This window comes from Amphiprion ocellaris, chromosome 19 (genome assembly GCF_022539595.1).
Source record: "Amphiprion ocellaris isolate individual 3 ecotype Okinawa chromosome 19, ASM2253959v1, whole genome shotgun sequence".
NCBI classification, from domain to species: Eukaryota; Metazoa; Chordata; class Actinopteri; family Pomacentridae; genus Amphiprion; species Amphiprion ocellaris.
Window position 1 is genome coordinate 3,455,947 of NC_072784.1, and position 22,302 is coordinate 3,478,248.

The 22,302-nt window shown below is 41.3% G+C and overlaps 1 protein-coding gene across 3 annotated transcripts in view; it reads left to right on the top strand.

Moving 5' to 3' along the window:
• The window catches only part of brsk1b (BR serine/threonine kinase 1b), a 46,137-nt gene extending 29,918 nt beyond the window's left edge, over positions 1-16,219 (top strand). For 2 of the 3 annotated variants that reach the window (XM_055005238.1, XM_055005240.1), the window contains exons 20-22: positions 435-10,122; positions 12,415-12,540; positions 13,638-16,219. In XM_055005238.1, coding sequence (XP_054861213.1) covers positions 435-661 — 227 coding nt within the window. In that variant the 3' untranslated portion in view covers positions 662-10,122; positions 12,415-12,540; positions 13,638-16,219. The remainder of the gene's footprint in view (positions 1-434; positions 10,123-12,414; positions 12,541-13,637) is intronic. The other variant, XM_055005239.1, reaches the window with a different exon arrangement.
• Positions 16,220-22,302: the final 6,083 nt, after the last annotated feature.

Here is a 22,302-nt window from a genome sequence, read left to right on the forward strand (position 1 = left end):
GTAACACAAACCTGCACACAACCTACATCAACAAACAAGAATCTTTGTTGTCATTGTGTTTCTACACAGCAAGATTTCAATTGGTGACTCCCAGCTGTAGATAAAAGATTTTTAAAAAGTCATACTATATACAAATAAAATAAAAATCCTCAAAATATATAAATATGGAAACAGAATTAGTGCAAATGAGCAGTAGGATGGGTGGTAAAGTCCAAGCCTCAGTTCTTTATTGCACATAGTGTGTCTGTTTGTGTTTGCAGGGGGGAAATGAATTGGACAGCTCTGGGATAAAAACAGTTTTCAGTCTGGAAGTTAGTTTTTATTTTCCTGTACCGTTTGCCTGAGGGAAGCGGAACAAACAGTCCGCCACACGTGGCTGTAGCCTCATTACTTGTGCCACTTCTGATCTCCTTGCTTTTACCTGTTGCCCTCAGATGAGAAGAACGGCCAGCTTTCCCGCCAGCCCAGCACTCCGTCGCGTCAGAACTCCCGGCGCTCCGAAAGCGGATCGGATCGGGAGCGGCTGGAGAAGGAGAACGCGGCGGACGGAGGCAGCAGCAGTAGCGGGAACAGCAGCGGGACCGTCCTACAAAGACGAGGGTCGGGCAAAGACAAGACCAGACTCCTGTCGTCATCCAACGGGACGCAGTCTCACCCATGAAAAGAATGTCGTGGAAGAGAAGCGAGGGTCGTCCGCCTGGCCTTTTTCTCTTCCTCCCCTCAGTCCTTCCCACATTCTTTCCTTCCCTATTTCCTTACTTCCTGCCTTGCTTCATACTTTTAATACAAGGCAATGGGATGGAAGAGGAGGGGGAAGCTTTTTCCTCGGAGCTGATCTAGGGATACGATGGATAATTCCCCAAAAAATGGCTGATTTTAGCAGAAATGTGTATGTGTGGAGGCAGGTTTAGCTGGTCACTAGTCAGACCTCAAGGGCAGCTTTACCTGGGAAGGATGAGCCTCAAGAATAAAACTAGAGGAAAAGCTCACAGCCGGGGAAACACCAAGTTCACCCACTCCAGCAGATCAAGAAAGCACACAACGTTCCCACCAACCAACCACATGCAACGACCTCAACAGGAAACCTCCCGTCAATCAGTCAGAACGGCTCGGGAGGATGGTGGCCAGTGACGGAAGGCATCATGGCATCTTCATTTCTCATTTCTTGACCGGCCAGCTGTCACCGGAAGTCTCCTCAACATCAGCAGACGTGATTGGAAGCCTGCTCTCGACTCTTCTTCTCACCTTCTAATTGAGGGCAACTCGAGCAAAACGACAAAACGAGGACGTCTAGTAAGAAAGGACGGGAAATATAAGAAGAGTCTTGATTGTTAAAGTGGATTAATTAATGTTGTGCTTTAACAATCAAAGAAAGAAATCAAAGAGTCTGAAAGCAGAGGAGGAAATGACGGAGAATGAGTGATGTTGACGTAAGACAAACACAGCTTTTCTTTGAGTGTATGAGAAGCCCCGCAGTTCTTTCTGGATTACACTGATAAAGCTATGATACCGTATTGCCTTTAATGGAGGAGTAAAAGTGGATAGCTAGTAGATTTAGCCCCATTTCTTGGACACTATTCACACCACAGGTAGATTCCCTCATCAGTGAAAACGCCCGCTGGGAGAGAGAGAGAGAGAGAGGCGGATATATAGGAGGTAAAACTGAGGAAAGCTAGCAGCAGGTCTCCATTTGGTAGCAAAGGAGGGAGAAAAGAAGAACAAGTCGCCTCGTAGTTTCACTTAGAGATGAAAATGAAAGTCAGTCTTGTTAAGGGATGGGTCAGGGGTTTTTCTAGTCTGACTTTTACAACGTTCATATGCCATATACACAATGAGTTAATGGTTACTGGAGGTTTTCCTTTTCTACATGCTGACTGTGGAGTCACACGTTACAAAAATGACTCAAAAAATAACCCAAGAAACAATCAAATCACTTTAAATGTCATTGTACAGTGACAATTACGATAAGAACTAAAAACAAACAGGAAACATGTAGTTCAAGATAGGCGGCAGAATCCTCGTTCTATGCATTAAAAGCTATTTGAGGCTTTAGCAGTCGGAATAACACTCAATAAATCCCTCTGCAAACACCAGTTAGCTTTGGTACAGCAGGTTTGTCAGACTTGATGCTCTCTTGATAAATACGCTTTTTCAACATGAGCATATTTAAGACCACTCTAAAGCTTCTTGTCATTAGAAATTTTCATTTTCAGCCACCTCATGGCACTAGCGTTGGCTTAATTAGCTTTCTAGTGCTGTTGATCTCATTCATAAGTGACAAGTAGAAACCTCTGGAGCTGAAAATGTAGAAGGGCCAAAACCGATGCAGCTCCTCGAATGTCCACTTGAGGCTGGTTCCATGAGAGAGTCAATGTCTGTAGACCTCCATGTTAAAATGATCAACTTTACAGCAGAAATAACCATGTTTACAGTCTGGTACTAAGCCGGTTTGGGTCTCTATAGCTCTGTTTGCACAGGATTAGTATTACCCCGGGACCAGTGGTGATTTGTAGTAATTGTGGAGGATGTCTGTGATCTTAATCCCGTGCGAATGCGTCATGTCTGTCTGTAATTTGTAAAGTAAAAATTACCTACCATATTTCACCAAACACCAACGTCCTGTGATAATACTAGTCCTGTGCAAATCTGCATCTCAGTGATTTTTTTTTTTTTTATTGCGCACCTTTTTCTATCTCTTTCACAGTTGAATTATGGAGGCTGCGGTGGAAATTATTGACAGCATTTTAGGTGCAAATACAGGAGTAGACCATTCACAGAAACGGCAAAATCAGATCAACAGGAAGAGGGAAATTTAGGAGGATATAGAGATGGATGACATGCGCAGCAGCATGCACTAAGAAATGTTTTTCTATGCTGATCTTTCAACAGGCTGAATACAAACGCCCTGACGGCCCGTTATCCCGACAACGCTGCCTGCTGTTCACAATTCACGTTGCTGCTTTGACATATTTACTGTTGCCATGACGACTACATACCACGGATGTTGCGACATGCACAGATTTGACATCACATCCGGGCTGTAATGTCAGTAAATTCGAGTAAAATACAGACTTTGTTTGTCCCGTGCGATTATGGGTAATTGGATAATTCACAAATTACCAGAGATCCCCAGGTAATACTAGTCCCATTCGAACAGTACATATAGCTAATTTCTCTGTTCATGTCAACTGTTTGAATTTTCACCCATTTATACTGTATTAATGCTTAAAGTTAAGGATATTCAATGACAGTCCATGGCTCCACATGTGCTCCTTTTTGCTCACACATTTCTATACTTGTTTTTAACAAATGTAAGATACCATAGGTGTCAGAAAGTCCACATTTTTGACTCAATAACAACTAGAAGGTTAACATAAAGAACTCCAGCCTGCACACAGCTGTCAGGACAAATACGCATACTGAATTTATGAAGCTTAGACAGCCTGAGGCTCATCGTAGCGTAACGTTTGAGTGCATTTTTTAACTGTTTTCTACCCTATCTTTAACGATACAGTCATTTGAGGAATCACTACAGGTTCAGTATGGAGAGACTGAGTAGTAGCTCTTTTAACCCTGCTGTTGTCCTCATTTATGGGCACACAAAAATAATGTTTCCTTTTCTGAAAAAAATCCAAAAATTCAGAAAAAAATTCCCCAAATTTCTGGAAAAATTGCAAAACCTTCAGGAAGAAAATTCCAATAATTCCTTAAAAGTTTCCCTGAAAAGTTTTATTTAAAAAAAAAAAAAAAAATTCCCCAAATTTGGCAAGAAAATTCTTGTAAATATTTTCAAAAAATGAGTAAAAATCTTCCAAACAAATCCTAAAAATATCTAAAGTGATTACATATGTATCAGTAAAACTTACTAATATTAAACTAATATTTTCTTGAAGAACATTCACATAAAAACCAAAATCCAGTGAAATTCGCTGGATTTTGGTTGATTTTTTTTCTGAATGTTTTTTAAGAAACATTTCTAACATTTTTTTTCCACCAAAAAATGTTCAAAGATTTCCCAAAGATGTTGAAAATGTGGACATCAGAAGTTTCACTGTGAATTTTTTTTCTCCACATTTTTAAACTTTAAAACAGGTCAATTTTGACCCGCAGGACGACATGAGGGTTAATTTCCACTGTATATGGGATGTGAATGTTGTACAGAGAATGGCTTGAAAAATCCAAACCTGGCTTTTCACCACGAGGAGAATCGACATGAATGAAATGACGGTACTTTAACGTGACAGAGGCTGGTCAAACTGGACTACCAGGTGTTCAGGCGCTCCAGGCTCACAATTAGACAACAGAAACCCTTCATATGTTCTGTTTGCTTTGACAATAGATAAGAATGGTGAAGGGCAGCTCTAAAGCCCCAATAAAAGCCAGATTCCTTTCAGCCTCTCTGAAAGGAGATACAGAGGGAGGTGAGAGCGAGGTATGTGGAGCTGAACAAATAATGTTCGTTTCACCAGAGGCAAAACAAGAAAAGCTGCAAAGAAAGAAAGACAAAAAGGACTCAGGTGTGTCTGCTGTCGTAAAAGCTCTGCACACATTCTGCCCGGGAAGGAAAAATGAAGCCACAATTTAAGAATGAAACGTGATTGTTTTGTTTTTTGCCGTCTATTCCTTCTTTTTTCTACTCTGCTCCGGCCTTTATGTGTGTTTTATTTTTAGTTTTTGTGTTTGCCACCAGCAAAGTAGAGGGTGGAGTTACCATGTGAATGTCAACAAACGTTTCTGAAATTACTGCAAGAGTGTAGACATATTTTTGTTCCATATATTTATTGAGAAAATGTATTTATTTATTTATGTATTTATTTATTTATTCACCATGTATTGTTGAAAGTGTGATTTTTTTTTTCCTGAATGGAAAAGCAGGAGACGGGTTAACAGACAGGGAAATGCCACTTACAAGATGTCTGCAAAACTGCTTTCCCTGAGAAAAACTGAAAACAAACTCCTCTCCTTTTTTCTTCAACATTCTGATAATTGATGCTGCAAAAATACCTTCCAGCTTTATATTGTGTTTCTCCCGTTTAGTCTGGATTTTGTTCATTTGTCGTCACGTTTACTACCGTAGATGTTCAACTTTTATGAAGCTAGACCAAAATTTCACACACAGCCAGACATAAGCTTCACGTTTAGGACTCTTTTTTTCTTTTTTTTTTGCATTAAAACAAAAGGCCATAACCAGCAGATACTAATCAGTGCTGAGTCATTCACTGTTTCAGCCATTTGTTTAGGTCGTTTTTCTTTATTTTTATGGCGCCTAAGGTAAAAGCGAGCAGGATTTAGAGCTGCTGGAATGTTACAGAATCATTTTAAAGTCATCTGTGCTTGTATGTGTGTCAGTAAGTACAAAACACACACAGGCCTTTAAAATTCAGTTTCTTTTTCAGCCTAGTTAAATAATTCCCCACAGAACAAACCTTATTTTCATCTAAAGCCACCAGCAGGTCAAAGTGTTCATTTAGGCTACATCCACAACAATATGATTTTCTTTGAAAATGAAAAACTTCTGCTACATTTACGCCCAGTGTCCACTAATCTGTAGTTTCAGGACCCATAAAACACTGCTAACCAATCCCTGATTTATGCTTCCATCACGACTATTTTTCTTAACCTTCCTGCTGTCTTCATTTACGGAAACCAAAAAATATTGCTTCCTTGTCTGAAAAAAATACCAAAATTCAGTAAAAAAAAAAATCCCCAAATTTCAGAAAATTTGCAAAACCTCCAGGAAGAAAATTCCAATAATTCCTTAAAAGTTTTATTTAAAAAAAAAAAAAAAAAAAAAAAAGGCAAGAAAATTTGTTTCCAAAAATGAGTAAAAATCTTCCAAAAAAAATCCTAAAAATTTGTAAAATGATTACGTATGTATTAGTAGAACTTCTAATCTTTTCTTTAAGAACATTCACAAAAAACTTAAATTTTTTTGTGAATGTTCTTAAGAAACATTTTTAACATTTCTTTTTTTCCACAGAAAAATGTTCAAAGATTGTAGTTTATATATGTAATCACTTGAGATATTTTCAGGATTTTCTTTGAAGATTTTTACTCATTTTTTCAAAATATTTACAAGAATTTTCTTGCCAAATTTGGGGGATTTTTTAAAAATAAAACTTTTAAGGGAAACTTTTAAGGAATTATTGGAATTTTCTTCCTGAAGGTTTTGCGAATTTACAGAAATTTGGGGAATTTTTTTTGCTGAATTTTTGGATTTTTTTCAGACAATATTTTTTGGTGCCTGTAAATGAGGACAACAGGAGGGTTAATCATCCAAACAAGCACTAAACATTCCTAATTCACTTTGGCTAGTCTTGTTGCACACCTGCACATGAACGGAAATCATTTTATTGGCCAGTTTCCTCATTTTTGTGCTTCAGCATCCTTGAATTTGTTTGCGCAGGGGATTAAAATTCAAATGCAAACTTAGACCTTTCATAATATCCTGTCTGATGAGTACATCATGAGGATTTGGCTTGGTTTTGGAATAGTTTTTGAAGGCTTTTGGGGGAACTCTTTGCCTGTTCTTCTTCTTTTCTGAGCCTTGGTAGATGTAATCGAGAGGGATTTTCAGTCTGTGCTGTGTTTCAACCTTAGATTTACTGTTGATGTCTGATTTTTTCCTTGTTTCTGCCGTAGTCCGAGGCTTTCTCTTCCCATCCCGCTGCTAACGGTGGACACCTGTAGGAGAATCCAGCAGTGAGATGCACACTTCTGAAAGGTCAGGGAGGTTTAAAGTTACACACACACATGAAAGAGAGGATCTTTTTTTAAACACAAGGTCAGTTTCATCCCTTACATCCACCCTTAGAAAGAAGCTAGTTAAAGGATAGAGACAAGGAAGACACAGAAAGACGGCTTCTCCAGGTTTCTGCGTAGAAATCAGAGACACAACGGGACGCTCGGCTAGTTTACGCAACACTCTCCCATTGAAAGAAATCTCACCCCTCCCTTCCTCATCCCTCCTTTACCCCCTATTCACCCTTTCACTCGATATTTTCTACACCCCCCTCCCATTCCTCCTCTTTGTATTTCTTGAATCCACGCCCATCCTTGTCCCTGATGCACATATGTCTCCCCCTTATATAATCACCCCTCTTGTATACATTTTATACACTGTATACTTTGACACAGATGCTGTGTACGTCTGTATACGCCGTGCCTGTCTCTGTCTCCATTGTATGCCATTCATATCTATGTAGCGTTCACTATGTTTTATCGACACTGTAGTCACCCATACGACTCTTCCTCTCATCGTTATTGCTCATTCTTCTTCCTCTTCTTCTGCAGTTAGAACCGTACGACTATAATCTCACGTCTCATGTCTACCGCCCGTGTTCCCCTCCATCCGACCACACAAGCCCCGCCCCCATCTTATGACCCTCCACTCCACGCGGTAGAAGAAAGGTTTTGAACTCTGAAAAAACAACAAAAGAAAGAAATGGAGGGAGGAGGAGGTGCGTAGGGGAGGGTGGGTCGAGAAAACTGCTCACACGATTAATGATGACGACGACGAAGAGAAATGTCTGTAGTATAATTACAAAAAAGGAAAAGTGCACTATTATGACAATGATTATTATTGCCTGTGAGAAATACTGACCAATAAACAACAATGGAAATATACGCCGGTGTCCTTGTTCGGTTTCACGGCATGAAAATCCACAGTTACTATTCTTAGTTGGAACGGTGGCAAGACTGATATTATAGTTAGCATCTTAGTTCATTTATTTACTTCCTGCAGTCAGTTGAGCCGTTTGATACAGGTATGCAATACTATGCAAACCCCAAATGTATCAAAGTTTCTAACACAGCTTTTCCAAACATCCTAGTTTTATTTTGGATGCTTACATTATTTTACTTTGCACACAGAAACAAAATTTTTCAACAAAAAACAAAAGTACCAGGGTCAAAATTATTAGCCCCCTTGATACTAATAGTCAATTGTGTTTCCTTTTTGCTGGATAACAGCTTGCAGTTGTTTTTTTGTAGTTTGTAACAACTCTGACATCTCCGGAGGAATCCCAGCCCATTCTTCTTTGGCAAACCTTTCAAGCTCCTCCAGATCTGATGGTCTTCTGGCATGGACCCTGGTCTTCAGTTGACCCCACAGGTTTTCAATGGGATTCAAGTCAGGGCTTTGTGCAGGCAAGTCTATAACATTCACTTTGGCCTTCTGGAGGTAGATCTTCACCAGGAACGACGTATGTTTTGGGTCGTTGTCATGTTGGAAGACAAAGCGGCGACCCAGACCCAGTTTAGCTGCTGACTGCTTGAGGTTTTCTTTCAAAATCTTCATATGTCCTTCTTTTTTCAGGATTCCTTCAACCTTGACAAGATTCACTGAAGCATCCCCACAGCATGATACTACCACCACCGTGTTTAACTGTGAGGACAGTGTTCTTTCTCCAAACATTAGCAACATCTCTATGGCCAAAGAGCTCTAATTTGGTCTCATCTGACCAAAGGACACAGGGGGTAATTTAGTTTTCAACTGTATCTGAGGCAAATGATGGTGAGGAATTTGTTTCACGAGATTCATAAATCAGATCATTTAAAATCAGAATGGGATCACAATGACAAATTAAAGCTGCAAGCAGCGTTGGACGGGTCCTCGCATCCATGCTCGTCGTCGAATCCACGCACGTCCACCAGGTGGCGCTGCGACCGAGAGTGTATATTGGCCTATGGATGTGATCACGTCCGCACTCTGATGACACATATAACATTTCAGGCAGATCGGACCATGTCCAGGCTAGTTATAGAGCTTTTCCTTCTATCCACCAGGTGGCGCTATGACTGTGGCTGTATTTCAGCATGTGAATGTCATCAGGGCGGGACTCTGATCATACATGTAAAGTTTGAGGCAGATTAGAGTATGTTTAGGGCAGTTACACAGCAGTTGATGTGTCATGTCGAAGCATCAAAGTTTGGGAGCCTGCCATGGCCACGCCCTCAGACTTTTGTGGAGCATTTTGATAACTTTTGATCACCCATGCCTGGAGTACATCCTGGCTGAATTTCATATCTGTCGGTGTTACCCTGTTTGAGTTGATAGCTTTTCAAAATGTCTAAAAATGACCCAAAATTGAAGGTTGGTGTTAAATTCTAGAAAGAAGAAGAAGATTAAAGAAAGAAAATACATAAAAAAGAAGCAATTAAATAAATGGGAAAAAGTTAAGACAATTAAACTTTTATAAAGTATGGGGGGAAAAAAGATGTAAGAAATTAAAGAATTGTATTTAATAAATAAACAGGAAATTTGTAAATAAGTGTTGTAGTCTTTTGCAGTTAATTGATGGATAGGCGTAGTGAGAGACAGCCAGACAATGGGGTAGAAATAAGAATGAGAACAACTAATATAGCACAGGGTTGCGAGCGGGAATCGAACCAGGGCCTCAGCATTGAGGACCAACTACATGCGTCAGTGGCTTAACCCGCAGAGCTATATGATCACACATGTTGGCTGTCAGCAAAGGTGTATCAATCCAATAGAAAGTCTAGGGGTAGGGTTCGGGTTACAGAGGAAGGTCCTGACAGTAGCAATGTACCAAAAACATGGATATAAAATTATACATTTTTTCATAATTTAATATTAAGTCACACTAGCCAAAAAATTCTTAGAATAAAGTTGGGGTTTTTCCTTCAGCCGTTGTGGTTGTACTGTACCTTTAGGTTATCTAGATCTACAACGGCTGAAGGAAAAACCACGGATTAATTTCTCAGAATATTCGGCTGCTTAGTATTAACATTAAAAATATTTATGTGTAATATTAATTACCCTATTTTTTTCATTACAACTGTAAGGACCTTCCTCTCCAACCCTAACCCTACCCCTAGACTTTCTATTGGATTAATACACGTTTTCAAGACCAGAACATGTGTGGTCATGTAGCTCTACGGGTTACGCCTGTGATGTTCAGGACTCATTCTTGTATTTTACACTCTCTGATGTTTTCTTTTCTTCATGTCTAGTGTGTGAATCATTTCTGGTTTGTCTCTTGAGTGTCTCATGTGGCCCTGCAGCTTCTCCTCCTCCACCTCCTCCTGAAGCCTTCATCTTTTTCATCATCAGCTGCTCAGTGACTCTGTTGGACGTCTCACCGTGTGGCAGCAGCTCAGGTCAGTGGTGAAGATCCTCTTTATCAGCTCCACACCCACAGACGTAGTGAACGCAGCGTCTGTTGTTGTGCTAATAAGAAGCTGCAGCTGAGCAGCAGCAGCTCTGTTCACTCCAGCCTCAGTCACACATGGAGTCAGAGCAACACTCTGTCAGAGCTGATTCCTCAATGTTAGATCTGATTAATCTCTCTCTAGTAACAGGTTATGTACCACAGGCTTTTAAGGTTGCTGTAATCAAACCTTTACTTAAAAAGCCCACTCTAGATCCAGATGTTTTAGCCAACTATAGACCAGTTTCCAACCTCCCATTTCTCTCCAAAATTCTGGAAAGAACAGTTGCAAATCAATTATGTGAACATTTACAAAGGAATAGCTTGTTTGAAGAGTTTCAGTCAGGCTTCAGAGTGCATCATAGCACAGAAACAGCTGACCTTCTCATAGCGTCAGATAATGGACTGGTCTCTATACTTATTTTATTGGACCTTAGTGCAGCATTCGATACAATCGACCACAAACTTTTATTACAGCGACTAGAACATTCTATTGGCATTAAAGGGACAGCACTGGACTGGTTTAAATCCTACTTATCAGACAGGTTCCAGTTTGTGCATGTCAACAATGACTCTTCTGAGCATACTAGGGTTAATCATGGAGTTCCTCAGGGTTCTGTCTTAGGACCAATACTGTTCACATTATACATGCTTCCCTTAGGCAACATTATTAGGAAGCACTGTATTAATTTCCATTGTTATGCTGACGACACTCAATTGTATTTATCTATGAAGCCAAATGAAACTAATCAGCTAGCTAGACTGCAAGATTGTCTTAAGGACATAAAGACCTGGATGACCTATAATTTCTTACTACTAAATTCAGACAAGACTGAAGTCATTGTATTTGGCCCCAAACATCTTAGAGAATTGCTTTCAAAGCATATAGCTACTCTGGATGGCATTACATTGGCCTCCAGTACTACTGTGAGGAACCTCGGTGTTATCTTTGACCAGGACATGTCCTTTAACTCGCACATAAAACAAATCTGTAGGACTTCCTTTTTCCACCTGAGAAATACTGTGAAAATCAGGAACATCCTGTCTCAGAGTGATGCAGAAAAACTAGTCCATGCATTTGTTACTTCTAGGCTTGACTACTGTAATTCCTTATTATCAGGTTGTCCCAATAGCTCTCTGAAACATCTACAGCTGATCCAAAATGCTGCAGCCAGAGTACTGACGGGAGTTAGCAAGAGAGATCATATTTCTCCTATATTGGATTCTCTTCATTGGCTTCCTGTTAAATCTAGAATAGAATTCAAAATCCTTCTTCTGACATATAAAGCTCTTAACAACCAATCTCCATCATATCTTAAAGACCTGATAGTACCATATTATCCTAGCAGAACTCTTCGCTCTCAGACTGCAGGCTTACTTGTTGTTCCTAGAATCTCTAAAAGTAGAATGGGAGGCAGAGCCTTCAGTTATCAGGCGCCTCTCCTGTGGAACCAGCTCCCAGTTTGGGTTCGGGAGGCGGACACCCTCTCTATTTTTAAGACCAGGCTTAAAACCTTCCTTTTCGACAAAGCTTATAGTTAGGGCTGACTGGGGGACCCTGACGGGGTATGCTGGTGTTTTCATTTGCACAACTGACTTCCCCTCTTGACGTCCCTTAGTTCTGCCCCTAGTTATGCTGCTATAGGCCTAGACTGCTGGGGAACCTCTCTTGATGCACTGAGCCCTTCTCTAACTACCTATGTATTTACTACATATACCATTATTGCATTACATTCACTCTGTTTCTTTCTGTGTCCTTTCTCCGAGTGTCCCTGGTCCCAGAGCTGGATGCTGGATGCTTCAGATGTGTGGCTGTGTTTTATGGTCCTTGTGTCCCACCCCCCACCTCTCTATCTCTACCCCTCTATCTGTATCCCTCTATCTCTACCTCTACCCCTCTATCTCTACCTTTCTACCTCTTCTGTCCCTCTCAACCCGCCCGGCCAGCAGGCAGATGGGTCCCCCCACATTAGAGCCGGGTTCTGCTCGAGGTTTTTTCCCTGTTAAAAGGGTGTTTTCCTTGCCACTGTCGCCTTTTGGCTTGCTCTGGGGGTCAGGCATATGGGTTCTGTAAAGCGTCTCGAGACAATTTGACTGTAATTGGCGCTATATAAATAAAATTGAATTGAAAATTGAATTGAACTGAGAACTCTCAGCAGTTTTCTACCCATTTAAGAACAGGACAAACCGAACAAGCTGTTGTATCGATTTGTCCACGATTTCCTCTCGTGTCCATTTTAAGGAGTTTGCAGTCAACCAAGGCCGACTCAGAATCACTCCCACCGGGAAGATCTGTGAAGGAAGGTCCACCCGGCTGGTCCAGAAGCTCCGGTCCAGCAGAGCAGCGTCAGAATGGAGACGTAACCGGGTGAGTTAACTAGAGAGGTGACACATTCACATAGAAAATCCAACAATTCCTTCTGTTTTTACAGTTTGTGACTCTGGTAAATGGTGTCATTTTTCAAAGCTGGTGGGTTTTGGGCTTCACAGATTGAACCTAAATGCTTTTCTTAAACAAACTGCTGAGCTGCTGCACAGTGAAATGTTTGAGTGGAGCTCAGGATGAAAGCATCAGAGCTGTTTTACATGTTTTTATGTTCAGCTAATATCATTTCCTCTGGACAATGTTTGTGGTGTTAGAAGTGGACGTTTGTAGGGAGTTTTCAGTTGTAATACTTAAATGCATAAATATTTGCAGTGGTGGTTTCACTGCAAGCATCTACTGATGTCACCAGTGAAGTAAATAAAAACAGCATTTGTTGAACTTTACGCCTCTCAGTGTCTGCAGTTAGTTTAGCTGAATCAATGCAAAGATATTTCTATTTTTCTACATGACAGGAATGTCAGTGAAATCCAAATGCTAAGAATAAACAAGTGATCTGCCTGGTCACAGATCCCACTTTAATCCAAAATAAAGACTTTGCAAGGAAATGAACTTGAAATATGAGCCACCAGTAAAAGTTGTGATCAGACAGAAGGGCCTGTATTTTATCTTTGGAGAAGTTTAACATGTAAGTTTGTGCAGCTGATCAGTGGTGAGGCCTGTGGATGACTGGAGATGTGTGTGGACACTTAGACGAAGCAGCAAATGTGTTGAAAATGAGTTGTCTTCTCAGAGTCTTGAAGATGTTTTGTCAGAGCTAAGAAAGAAGTAAGAGATCCTGCAGGTGATTGTTGAGTGGTGTTGAGGAATTTGAATGTAGAGGAATAGCAAAGAGATTTTGAAGATATTTAAGCCATAAGTTGTATTTTATTTGTTTGCTGTTCTCTCCCATTTGTAGTGAAGAGAAGTGATTTGACATGAAGAATGTGATTTGTGTGGCTTTGAAATTGTTAAAATGTAAAAATGAGTGATGAGGAGAAGAGTGTGACTTTTTAGTATTGTGTTTTTTAGCGTGTTCTTTAAAAGTTGTAGGTAGATTATCTTCTTTTTTTGATTTTGTGGATTGTTTTTTTTTCTTTCAGTGTTGATGTCACCGCCTTGACGAATAGAAGAAAAGGGCAAAATTTGCCAAAAATCTTCGTGCCAGGGCGCCCGTGTGGCTTGGCGCGTTGGGCGGGCGACCCATGTGCGGGGGCTGGTCCCCGGCGCGGCTGGCCCGGGTTCGATTCCCGCTTGCGGCCCTTTGCTGCGTGTCTTCCCCTGACTCTTCTCCTGTTTCCTGTCTCTCTCACACTGCACCTATCCAATAAAGAGCCGATAAAAGGCCAAAAAAAAATAACTTTAAAAAAAAAATTCGTGCCTTCGTGCCTTCGTGCCTTCGTGCCTTCGTGCCTTCGTGCCTTCGTGCCTTCGTGCCTTCGTGCCTTCGTGCCTTCGTGCCTTCGTGCCTTCGTGCCTTCGTGCCTTCGTGCCTTCGTGCCTTCGTGCCTTCGTGCCTTCGTGCCTTCGTGCCTTCGTGCCTTCGTGCCTTCGTGCCTTCGTGCCTTCGTGCCTTCGTGCCTTCGTGCCTTCGTGCCTTGCTTATTGGTAAATCTCCTTGTTTTCCTTTTTTCCAGGATCCGATCCGATCCAGTCCAGTCCAGTCCAGTGACACTCCACACCACAGCGGGGATTCGAACCGTGACCATCCACATGACAGACACACACCCTCTGTGTGAGCTATCTGTCACACAAGGTCCCTGGTGGAGTTTGTTGTAATGATGGTTGCAAGAGGTTGTCATGCAGCCAAAGTGTAAAAAGAGCCTTGAGCTGAATTCAAACCAAGGACCTCCTGGATGAGAGGCAGATAACTTACCACTGCGCTATCCTTCCTACTGGGTGTAGCTGTTAGTTTTCGTAAATGATGGTACACAAAAGTATTAAGGAAGTGAAGATAATAAAGGTACTAAGGTACCGGGGAGGCAAAAAACTTACCTCTACACCACCTGTCCTACAAGATGTTGCTCTAACTTTGCTTAAATGATGCTATCAATTAGTACTGGCGCAACCAAACGACAAATAAAAGGTGTGAGTGGAGATCTGAATCATGTGAGGTTTGTTTCTGAGACTGAATACACCTGAGCTCATCTGATCTGCAAAGCTAAGCAGGGTTGGACCTGGTTAGTATTTGGATGGGAGACTACCTGGGAATACCAGGTGCTGTAAGCTTTTTACTTCTCCTCACAACCTCAACAACACACTGCTAGCGACAGCTATCAACTAAAACCTCTTGGTTTCTTTATTATACACTCTATGAGGTGGATAAGCTGCAGCTCATGCTGATTTATTGCTGCTTCTGGTTGGAGCCAAAGAACAAAGGCTTCACCTGTTGGAGCAGCTGATGTCCTGCAGCCTCTTCACCACAGAAAGCCTCTGACAGCTTCAATTCTTTACACTCTGACTGCAAGACACCAATCACATAGGAACATTTACATGTATGGAACAAAGAGCTGAGCTGACACTCAACATATGTTTGAGCATTTATTGATAAAGACATTCAAACATGTCTAGAGATAGAACACCAACGCACGGTGTAAGAAAGGTCAGAACAGACTTCACCTGCTCAGGAAACTGAGGTCCTTCGGGGTGCAGGGAGCAATTCTGAGGACCTTTTATGGTTGTGTGGTGGTATCAGCCATCCTGTATGGACTGGTCTGCTGGAGCAGCAGCATCACGGCTGCAGACAGGAAGAGACTAAAGAAACTGGTTAAGAAAGCAAGCTCTGTCCTGGGCTGGTGGTAGACAGGAGGATGATGACAAAGCTGTTGTCTATCATGGAGGACATCTCCCACCCCCTGCAGGAAACAGGACCATCACCGGCAGCTCCTTCAGGGACAGACTGCTTCACCCACGATGTTTGAAGGAGGTCCTTCCTTCCTGCAGCAGTCAGACTGTGTTCAATCAAGCCTGCTCCCAGTAGTTCAGATCACCCATGAAGTAACTGCAATAAAATGTAAATAAGTCAATATGTGCAATTTCACAGGGTTTTTTTTTTTTTACAAGCATTTCTATTTCTTCTCTAAGGAGAAAGCATCTATTTATATCTGTGCACTGAGTGCTGCTTTTTTTTTTTTTTTAACTTTTTTTCCTATCTGCTACTGCCACACTAAAAATTTCCCCACTGCAGGATCTACCTATCCATCCATCTATCTATGGTCCATCTACCTCCCTACCTATCTATCCATCCATCCATCCATCCATCCATCCATCCATCCATCTATCCATCCATCCATCCATCCATCCATCCATCCATCTATCCATCCATCCATCCATCCATCCATCCATCTCTCTCACAGGTGTAGGGGTTGATTCACCTGTTCTCAATCACCTTAATCCACAAAGGCCCGGTTCTTCATTCTTCCGCTCTCTGCCAGACCACAGACTTTGAAACCAGAACCTTTCTCCTACAATTAGTCTGGTTTCCCCTTTTTGTTTTCACCTTGGTTTAGTTATCCTTTCTGTGTTGGTTTTAGTTTCATTCGTTAAATAAACTCCTTGTAATCTTTGACCTGTGTCTGCAGATGTCCTGTGACACCAATGATCCCATCTGATATTTAGCATGTTTTCAATTATTGGTCCCATTTCTTAAAAAAAAAAAAAAAAAAAAAAAAAAAGCCCCCTGAAATCTGATCAGATAAATGAATGTGAAACTACTTTGGGTCTGCTGCAGCTGCCTCCCTCTGATCTTGTTCCTGCCCACAGCACAATCTGATCAGTGAAACACTGAAGGACAACTTCAGCATGTAAAACATAAATAAGCAAAGGCTGCAACTCGTGATTATTTTAATTTTAACTTAACTTTATGTGCTGTTCAAAAACTTTATTTTTTCTGCAAATGTGTAGTGATTCCAAATCTTGGTTATTGATCTCCTTGATTACAAAAAAAATCTGTATCGACCCGGAAAAAAAACAAACATGTCAGGCACCCTATGATGTTAACTGTTTGCCTGAATGTTTTTGTTTAAAATCCTCAGTAATAACCTTTGACTGGTTGCTCTTAACCCTGTAAAACTCACTGCTGCAAAAATACAACATCAGCTTATTTTTTAATTACTATTTTCTATTATATATATCTGAAATAAACCCTAATCTATGGGTCTGACAGCAGCGTGAGGTCAAAGAAGCTGCCATCAGCTGCTGCACTTCTGTCCGTCCAGCAGATGGAGCCATGGAGCTGCAGTCAAGTGAAGAGCAGCACAAGGCAACCACCACTTCCATCCACTGACGCATTCAATTTGACTGACGCTAATGTTTTATTGACTTCCAACCACTAAACCAATATGATCACTGATGCACTGAGCTGAAGAAGTAATGTTACATTTCAAACATAACTGCGGAAATAACCGAAACTTCTTCCTTAGGAAAGGAGAAAGTATAAGAGTATAAAGGCAGTGCAAGAATAAATAAGAAAAAAACGGTGCAAAAATTGCCCATAGCATTATATACAGATGACTTTATTCTTAAAAAAAAAACAACAAACATGTAGAAGACTATATACAGAGGATCAGGTTTCAGGTATAGATAGATCGACAGATGAATCCTTACTGTGAAAATATTTAAAGACATTGAACATTGTGCAATATAAGGTCAGTCAGCAGCCTCAGTTCATGCACCAAGAAAACTTTTATGCATTTTTTAAAAATAAATTTTCTCCATTTACAAGGCAGGGAGATAACCGAAACTTCTTCCTTAATAGTTCCTGTTTAGTTTGTATGCTGTGGTGTCAGGATTACTACACGTGGAAATGAATATCAAATTAAAATCATTTCCATATCTTGACAAGTTGTTGCGATCAAAAAGTAAACTAAAGCTGCAAGCAGCGTTGGACGGGTCCTCGCATCCTTGCTGGTCGGCGAATCCACGCACATCCACCAGGTGGCGCTGCGACCGAGAGTGCATGTCGGCCTATGGATGCGATGAGGGCTGGACTCTGATCACACGTGCAAATTTTCAGGCAGATTGGAGCATATTCAGGCTACTTCTAGAGCTTTTCCTGTCCATCCACCAGGTGGCGCTGCGACCGAGAGTGTATATTGGCCTATGGATGTGATCAGGGTCAGACTCTGATCACACGTAAAATTTCAGGCAGATCGGACCATGTCCAGGCTAGTTATAGAGCATTTCCTTCCAACCACCAGGTGGCGCTGCGACCGAGAGTTTATGTCGGCCTATGGATGTGATCAGGACTGGACTCTGATCACACCTGTAAAGTTTGAGGCAGATTGGAGCATGTTTAGGGCAGTTACACAGCAGCTGATGTTTCATGGCGAAGCATCAAAATTCACGAGGCCGCCATGGCCACGCCCTCAGACTTAAGGTGAGCATTTTGATAACTTTTGATCACCCATGCCTGGACTACATCCTGGCCGAATTTCAGCTCTCTCGGTGTTACCCTATGTGAGTTTATAGCTTTTGAAAATGTACAAAAATGACCCAAAATCGTCAAAACGTATGACATATAGTTCAAAATGGCCGACTTCCTGTTGGGTTTTGGGCATGGCTGTCAATTACATTTTGGTGTGTCTTGACGAGTTACATATGCCTACCAAGTTTCATAATTCTAGGTGACACGTACTGGCCGTAGTAAATGTTTGAAATTTTCCAGGTGGCGCTATGGAGCCATTTTGCCACACACATGTGCAGTTTCCCTAAAATCTGAAATGGGTTGCCGGTCCAGATATGTGTGGTAATTTTGGCGAGCATTTGAGCATTTTTAACCTGTCAAAAAGTACTTTGTTTATTCCGGCAACGATACGTTGCCACGGCAACAGCGTTTTATGAATCGTCAAAATCTTCACACTGTGCCATCGTCAATGTGTGGTCACTCACCTGACCAATTTTCAGAATCATATGACAAAGTATCAGGCAATGGCACGTGCAAATGTAATGACAATTTCTTCCTGTTGCCAATAGGTGGCGCTATGAGTAACCATGTAAAAAAAAAAAAAAGATACACTCTGTCACTTCTCACAGGGACTTTATTTAAAATTTTATTACAAACTGTCAAAAATACCAACTTGAATTTAAAGTGGAGCTCTTCACCAAAATGGAACCTTAAAGTATGAAGAGAGAGATTGAGAGAGAGAAAGATAGAGAGAGAGATGCATAGATGATCAAGAAAATAAAAAGAGCTGGAATCAGTTAAGGTATAGTTTTAAAGCTAATGTGACCTCGTCGATCTGTCCCTGCTGTCCCTGCAAACATGTCACTTATTTAGCAGCATTTTGCTGCATCGACTTGCAGGCTTTTAAGCGTTTATTCGCGCAATTTTTCTGCGCCCCCCTTTCGTTTGGGCCGTTTCTCCATCTTTGCTCCTCTCCACTTCCGGCCAACTCAAACGGTAAAATTTGATGACTTTGGTCAAGAGGCCGGGGAGGGGCGGGCCAAGGAGGGCTGAGAGATTTCATTGGATTAGTCCAATGTCCTTCAAGAAAATCAACCAATGGGCCGTCGCAATCGACAAAAAGGATTTATATATGATGGTTAAATTATGACACCCCCTGTGCCGGCCCAAAAATGTGCTTCGGCCCACCGGGCATCGCCCGGTACGCCAGATGGCCAATACACCCCTGGTTGGGGTTAAAATGTTGTCAGAAGAAGAAGAATCAAGAAAGAAACGACATAACAAAATGCCATTAAATCAAAGGGAAAAAGTTGAGACAAGAAAACATTTATAAAATAGGAAAATATAAAAGTCGAAGTAATTTAAGGAGTTTATTTAATAACTAAAGATGTAACTTTGTAAATAAGTATTGTAGTCTATTTCACTTATTTGATCGATAGGTGTAGTGAGAGACAGGCAGACAACGGGGTAGAAATAAGAATGAGAGCAATTCAAACAGCACGGGGTTACCAGCGGGAATCGAACCCGCGCCTCAGCGTTGGGGACCTAGTACATGCGTGAGTGGCTTAACCTGTAGAGCTATATGGACACGCATGTTATGTGCCTTTAAACGTGTATTCATCCAATAGAAAGTCTAGGGGTAGGGTTAGGGTTACAGAGGCAGGTCCTGACAGTAGCAATGTACAAAAATATGGGTATTAAATTTTACATATTTCCATAATTTAATATTAAGTCAAACTAGCCAAAAAATTCTTAAAATGAATGTGGGGTTTTCCCGGTGAATTTTGGCTGTGCTATATAGACCGGCCAAAATCCAACGGGAGAACCGGGGATTAATTTCTCTTAATATTCGGCTGCTTCGTTTGGACATTAAAAATAAAATTGTATTAATATTTGTTAACCCTATTTTTGTTATACAACTGTAAGGACCTGCCTTTCTAACCCTAACCCTACCCCTAGACATTCTATTGCATTTATACATGTTTTAAAGCACATCACATGTGTGACCATATAGTTCAACGGGTTAAGCCACTGACGTTTGTACTAGGTCTCCGACGCTGAGGCCCGGGTTCGATTCCCGCTCGCAACCCCGTGCTGTATGATTTGCCCTCATTCTTATTTCTACCCCGTTGTCTAGCTGTCTCTCACTACGCCTATCCAAACAAAAAGTGAAAGAAACTACTACACTTATTTAAATAGTTAAATGTTTCTTTACAAAATAACATCTTAAAGACAATAACACTTTTACTAGGAATTAAACACAATTTACTATTAAAACTTTAAATATACAATTACACATTAAAATCTACTACAAGTTCTTTGTACATCAAAGTGTGAAAAATGTCAATTTCCTGCTACCACAAGGTGGCGCTATGACTGTGAATGTATATAACCACATGGATATTGTCAGGCCTGGACATTGATCACACATGTCAAATTTCAGGCAGATTGGACCATGTACACTTCCTGTTTCATGGCGAAGGATCCATTTTTTTGGGAGTCGCCATGGCCACGCCCTTTGAAATGAAATGAACATTTTGATAATTTTTCATCAGGTCGCGTGTTTGCATATATTGGCCAAATTTGACATCTCTCGGACTTATCCCCGATGAGTTATTAATTTTGAAAAATTTACAGCTAATTCAAGATGGCCGACTTCCTGTTGGTGTTAGGGCGTGGTCATGATTGACTTTTTTGGGTTTCCTGATGTGCTGAATATGCAAACAAAATTTTGTAGCTGTACATGAAACATCGTGCAAGTTGGCCTAATGACCACATTTTCAATTTTCCAGGGGGCGCTATGGAGCCATTTTGCCACACACATGCGCAACTCCCATAAAATATCAAATTTTTCACCAGTCCTGATGAGCATGTCAAGTTTGACGCGTTTTGGGGTATGATAAGGCCGCCAAAAAGGCAATTCAAAAGACGGAGAATAGTGAAGAATAATAATAATAATAAGAAGAAGAATAATTCCTTGCATTCCAATAGGGTCTTCGCACCGTCGGTGCTCGGACCCTAATAATTCCTTGCATTCCAATAGGGTCTTCGCACCATTCGGTGCTCAGACCCTAATAATAATAATAATAATTCCTTGGATTCCAATAGGGTCTTCGCACCGTCGGTGCTCGGACCCTAATAATAATAATAATAATAATTCCTTGCATTCCAATAGGGTCTTCGCACCGTCGGTGCTCGGACCCTAATAAATAATTCCTTGCATTCCAATAGGGTCTTCGCACCAGTCGGTGCTCGGACCCTAATAATAATAAACCACAGGGTTTCAATAGGGTCTTCGCACCTTTGGTGCTCGGACCCTAATAATAATAAACCCTAGCATTTCAATAGGGTCTTCGCACCGCCGGTGCTCGGACCCTAATAATTCCTTGCATTCCAATAGGGTCTTCGCACCGTCGGTGCTCGGACCCTAATAATAATAATAATAATTCCTTGCATTCCAATAGGGTCTTCGCACCAGTCGGTGCTCGGACCCTAATAATTATAAACCACAGGGTTTCAATAGGGTCTTCGCACCTTTGGTGCTTGGACCCTAATAATAATAAACCCTAGCATTTCAATAGGGTCTTCGCACCGCCGGTGCTCGGACCCTAATAATTCCTTGCATTCCAATAGGGTCTTCGCACCATTCGGTGCTCGGACCCTAATAATTCCTTGCATTCCAATAGGGTCTTCGCACCATTCGGTGCTCGGACCCTAATAATAATTCCTTGCATTCCAATAGGGTCTTTGCACCGTCGGTGCTCGGACCCTAAAAAAGCCCAAACAACATGAGCTCTGAATGGCTTTACAGCCATGATACTGCCACCACCGTGCTGCTACAAGCACACAAGCAGATTTCTAGGACAGCTTTCCAAATTGAAGAGAACAGAACTTCTCAAAAATGACGCATTCTCCTGGAAAAATCTCCTCCTTCTGCAGCTGTAGTAACAACTGGTGTCAAAAACCCAGAAAATAGAGGCCTCGTTCATGTAAATGTGAGACGACATGTGGGCCTCATAAAGCCACAGAAGCTCATAAACCTCCAGACTGGAAGAGGCCCAGAAGAAATGTGAAGAGAAGGTGACAAAATAGCAAGTAATGAGGAGGCTAAAGAGGCCTCAGAGGAAGAACAAAAGAACCCCAGGAAATCTGTTCTGGTTGAAAAGATTCAGAAGAACCACCAGAACTACAGCCAGAACCAAAACTGGTGCTTAGTCATCCGATTAACCTGCATGTCCTCAAGACCTGATCTTCAAAGTACAAGTAGGAATCCAGAACCACAGCTGAGGAACACAGTCCAGAGGAGATGGAGGTAAAAAATTAAAAAGAAGTAGCAACTTAATGAGCTGAACAGATTAAAAATG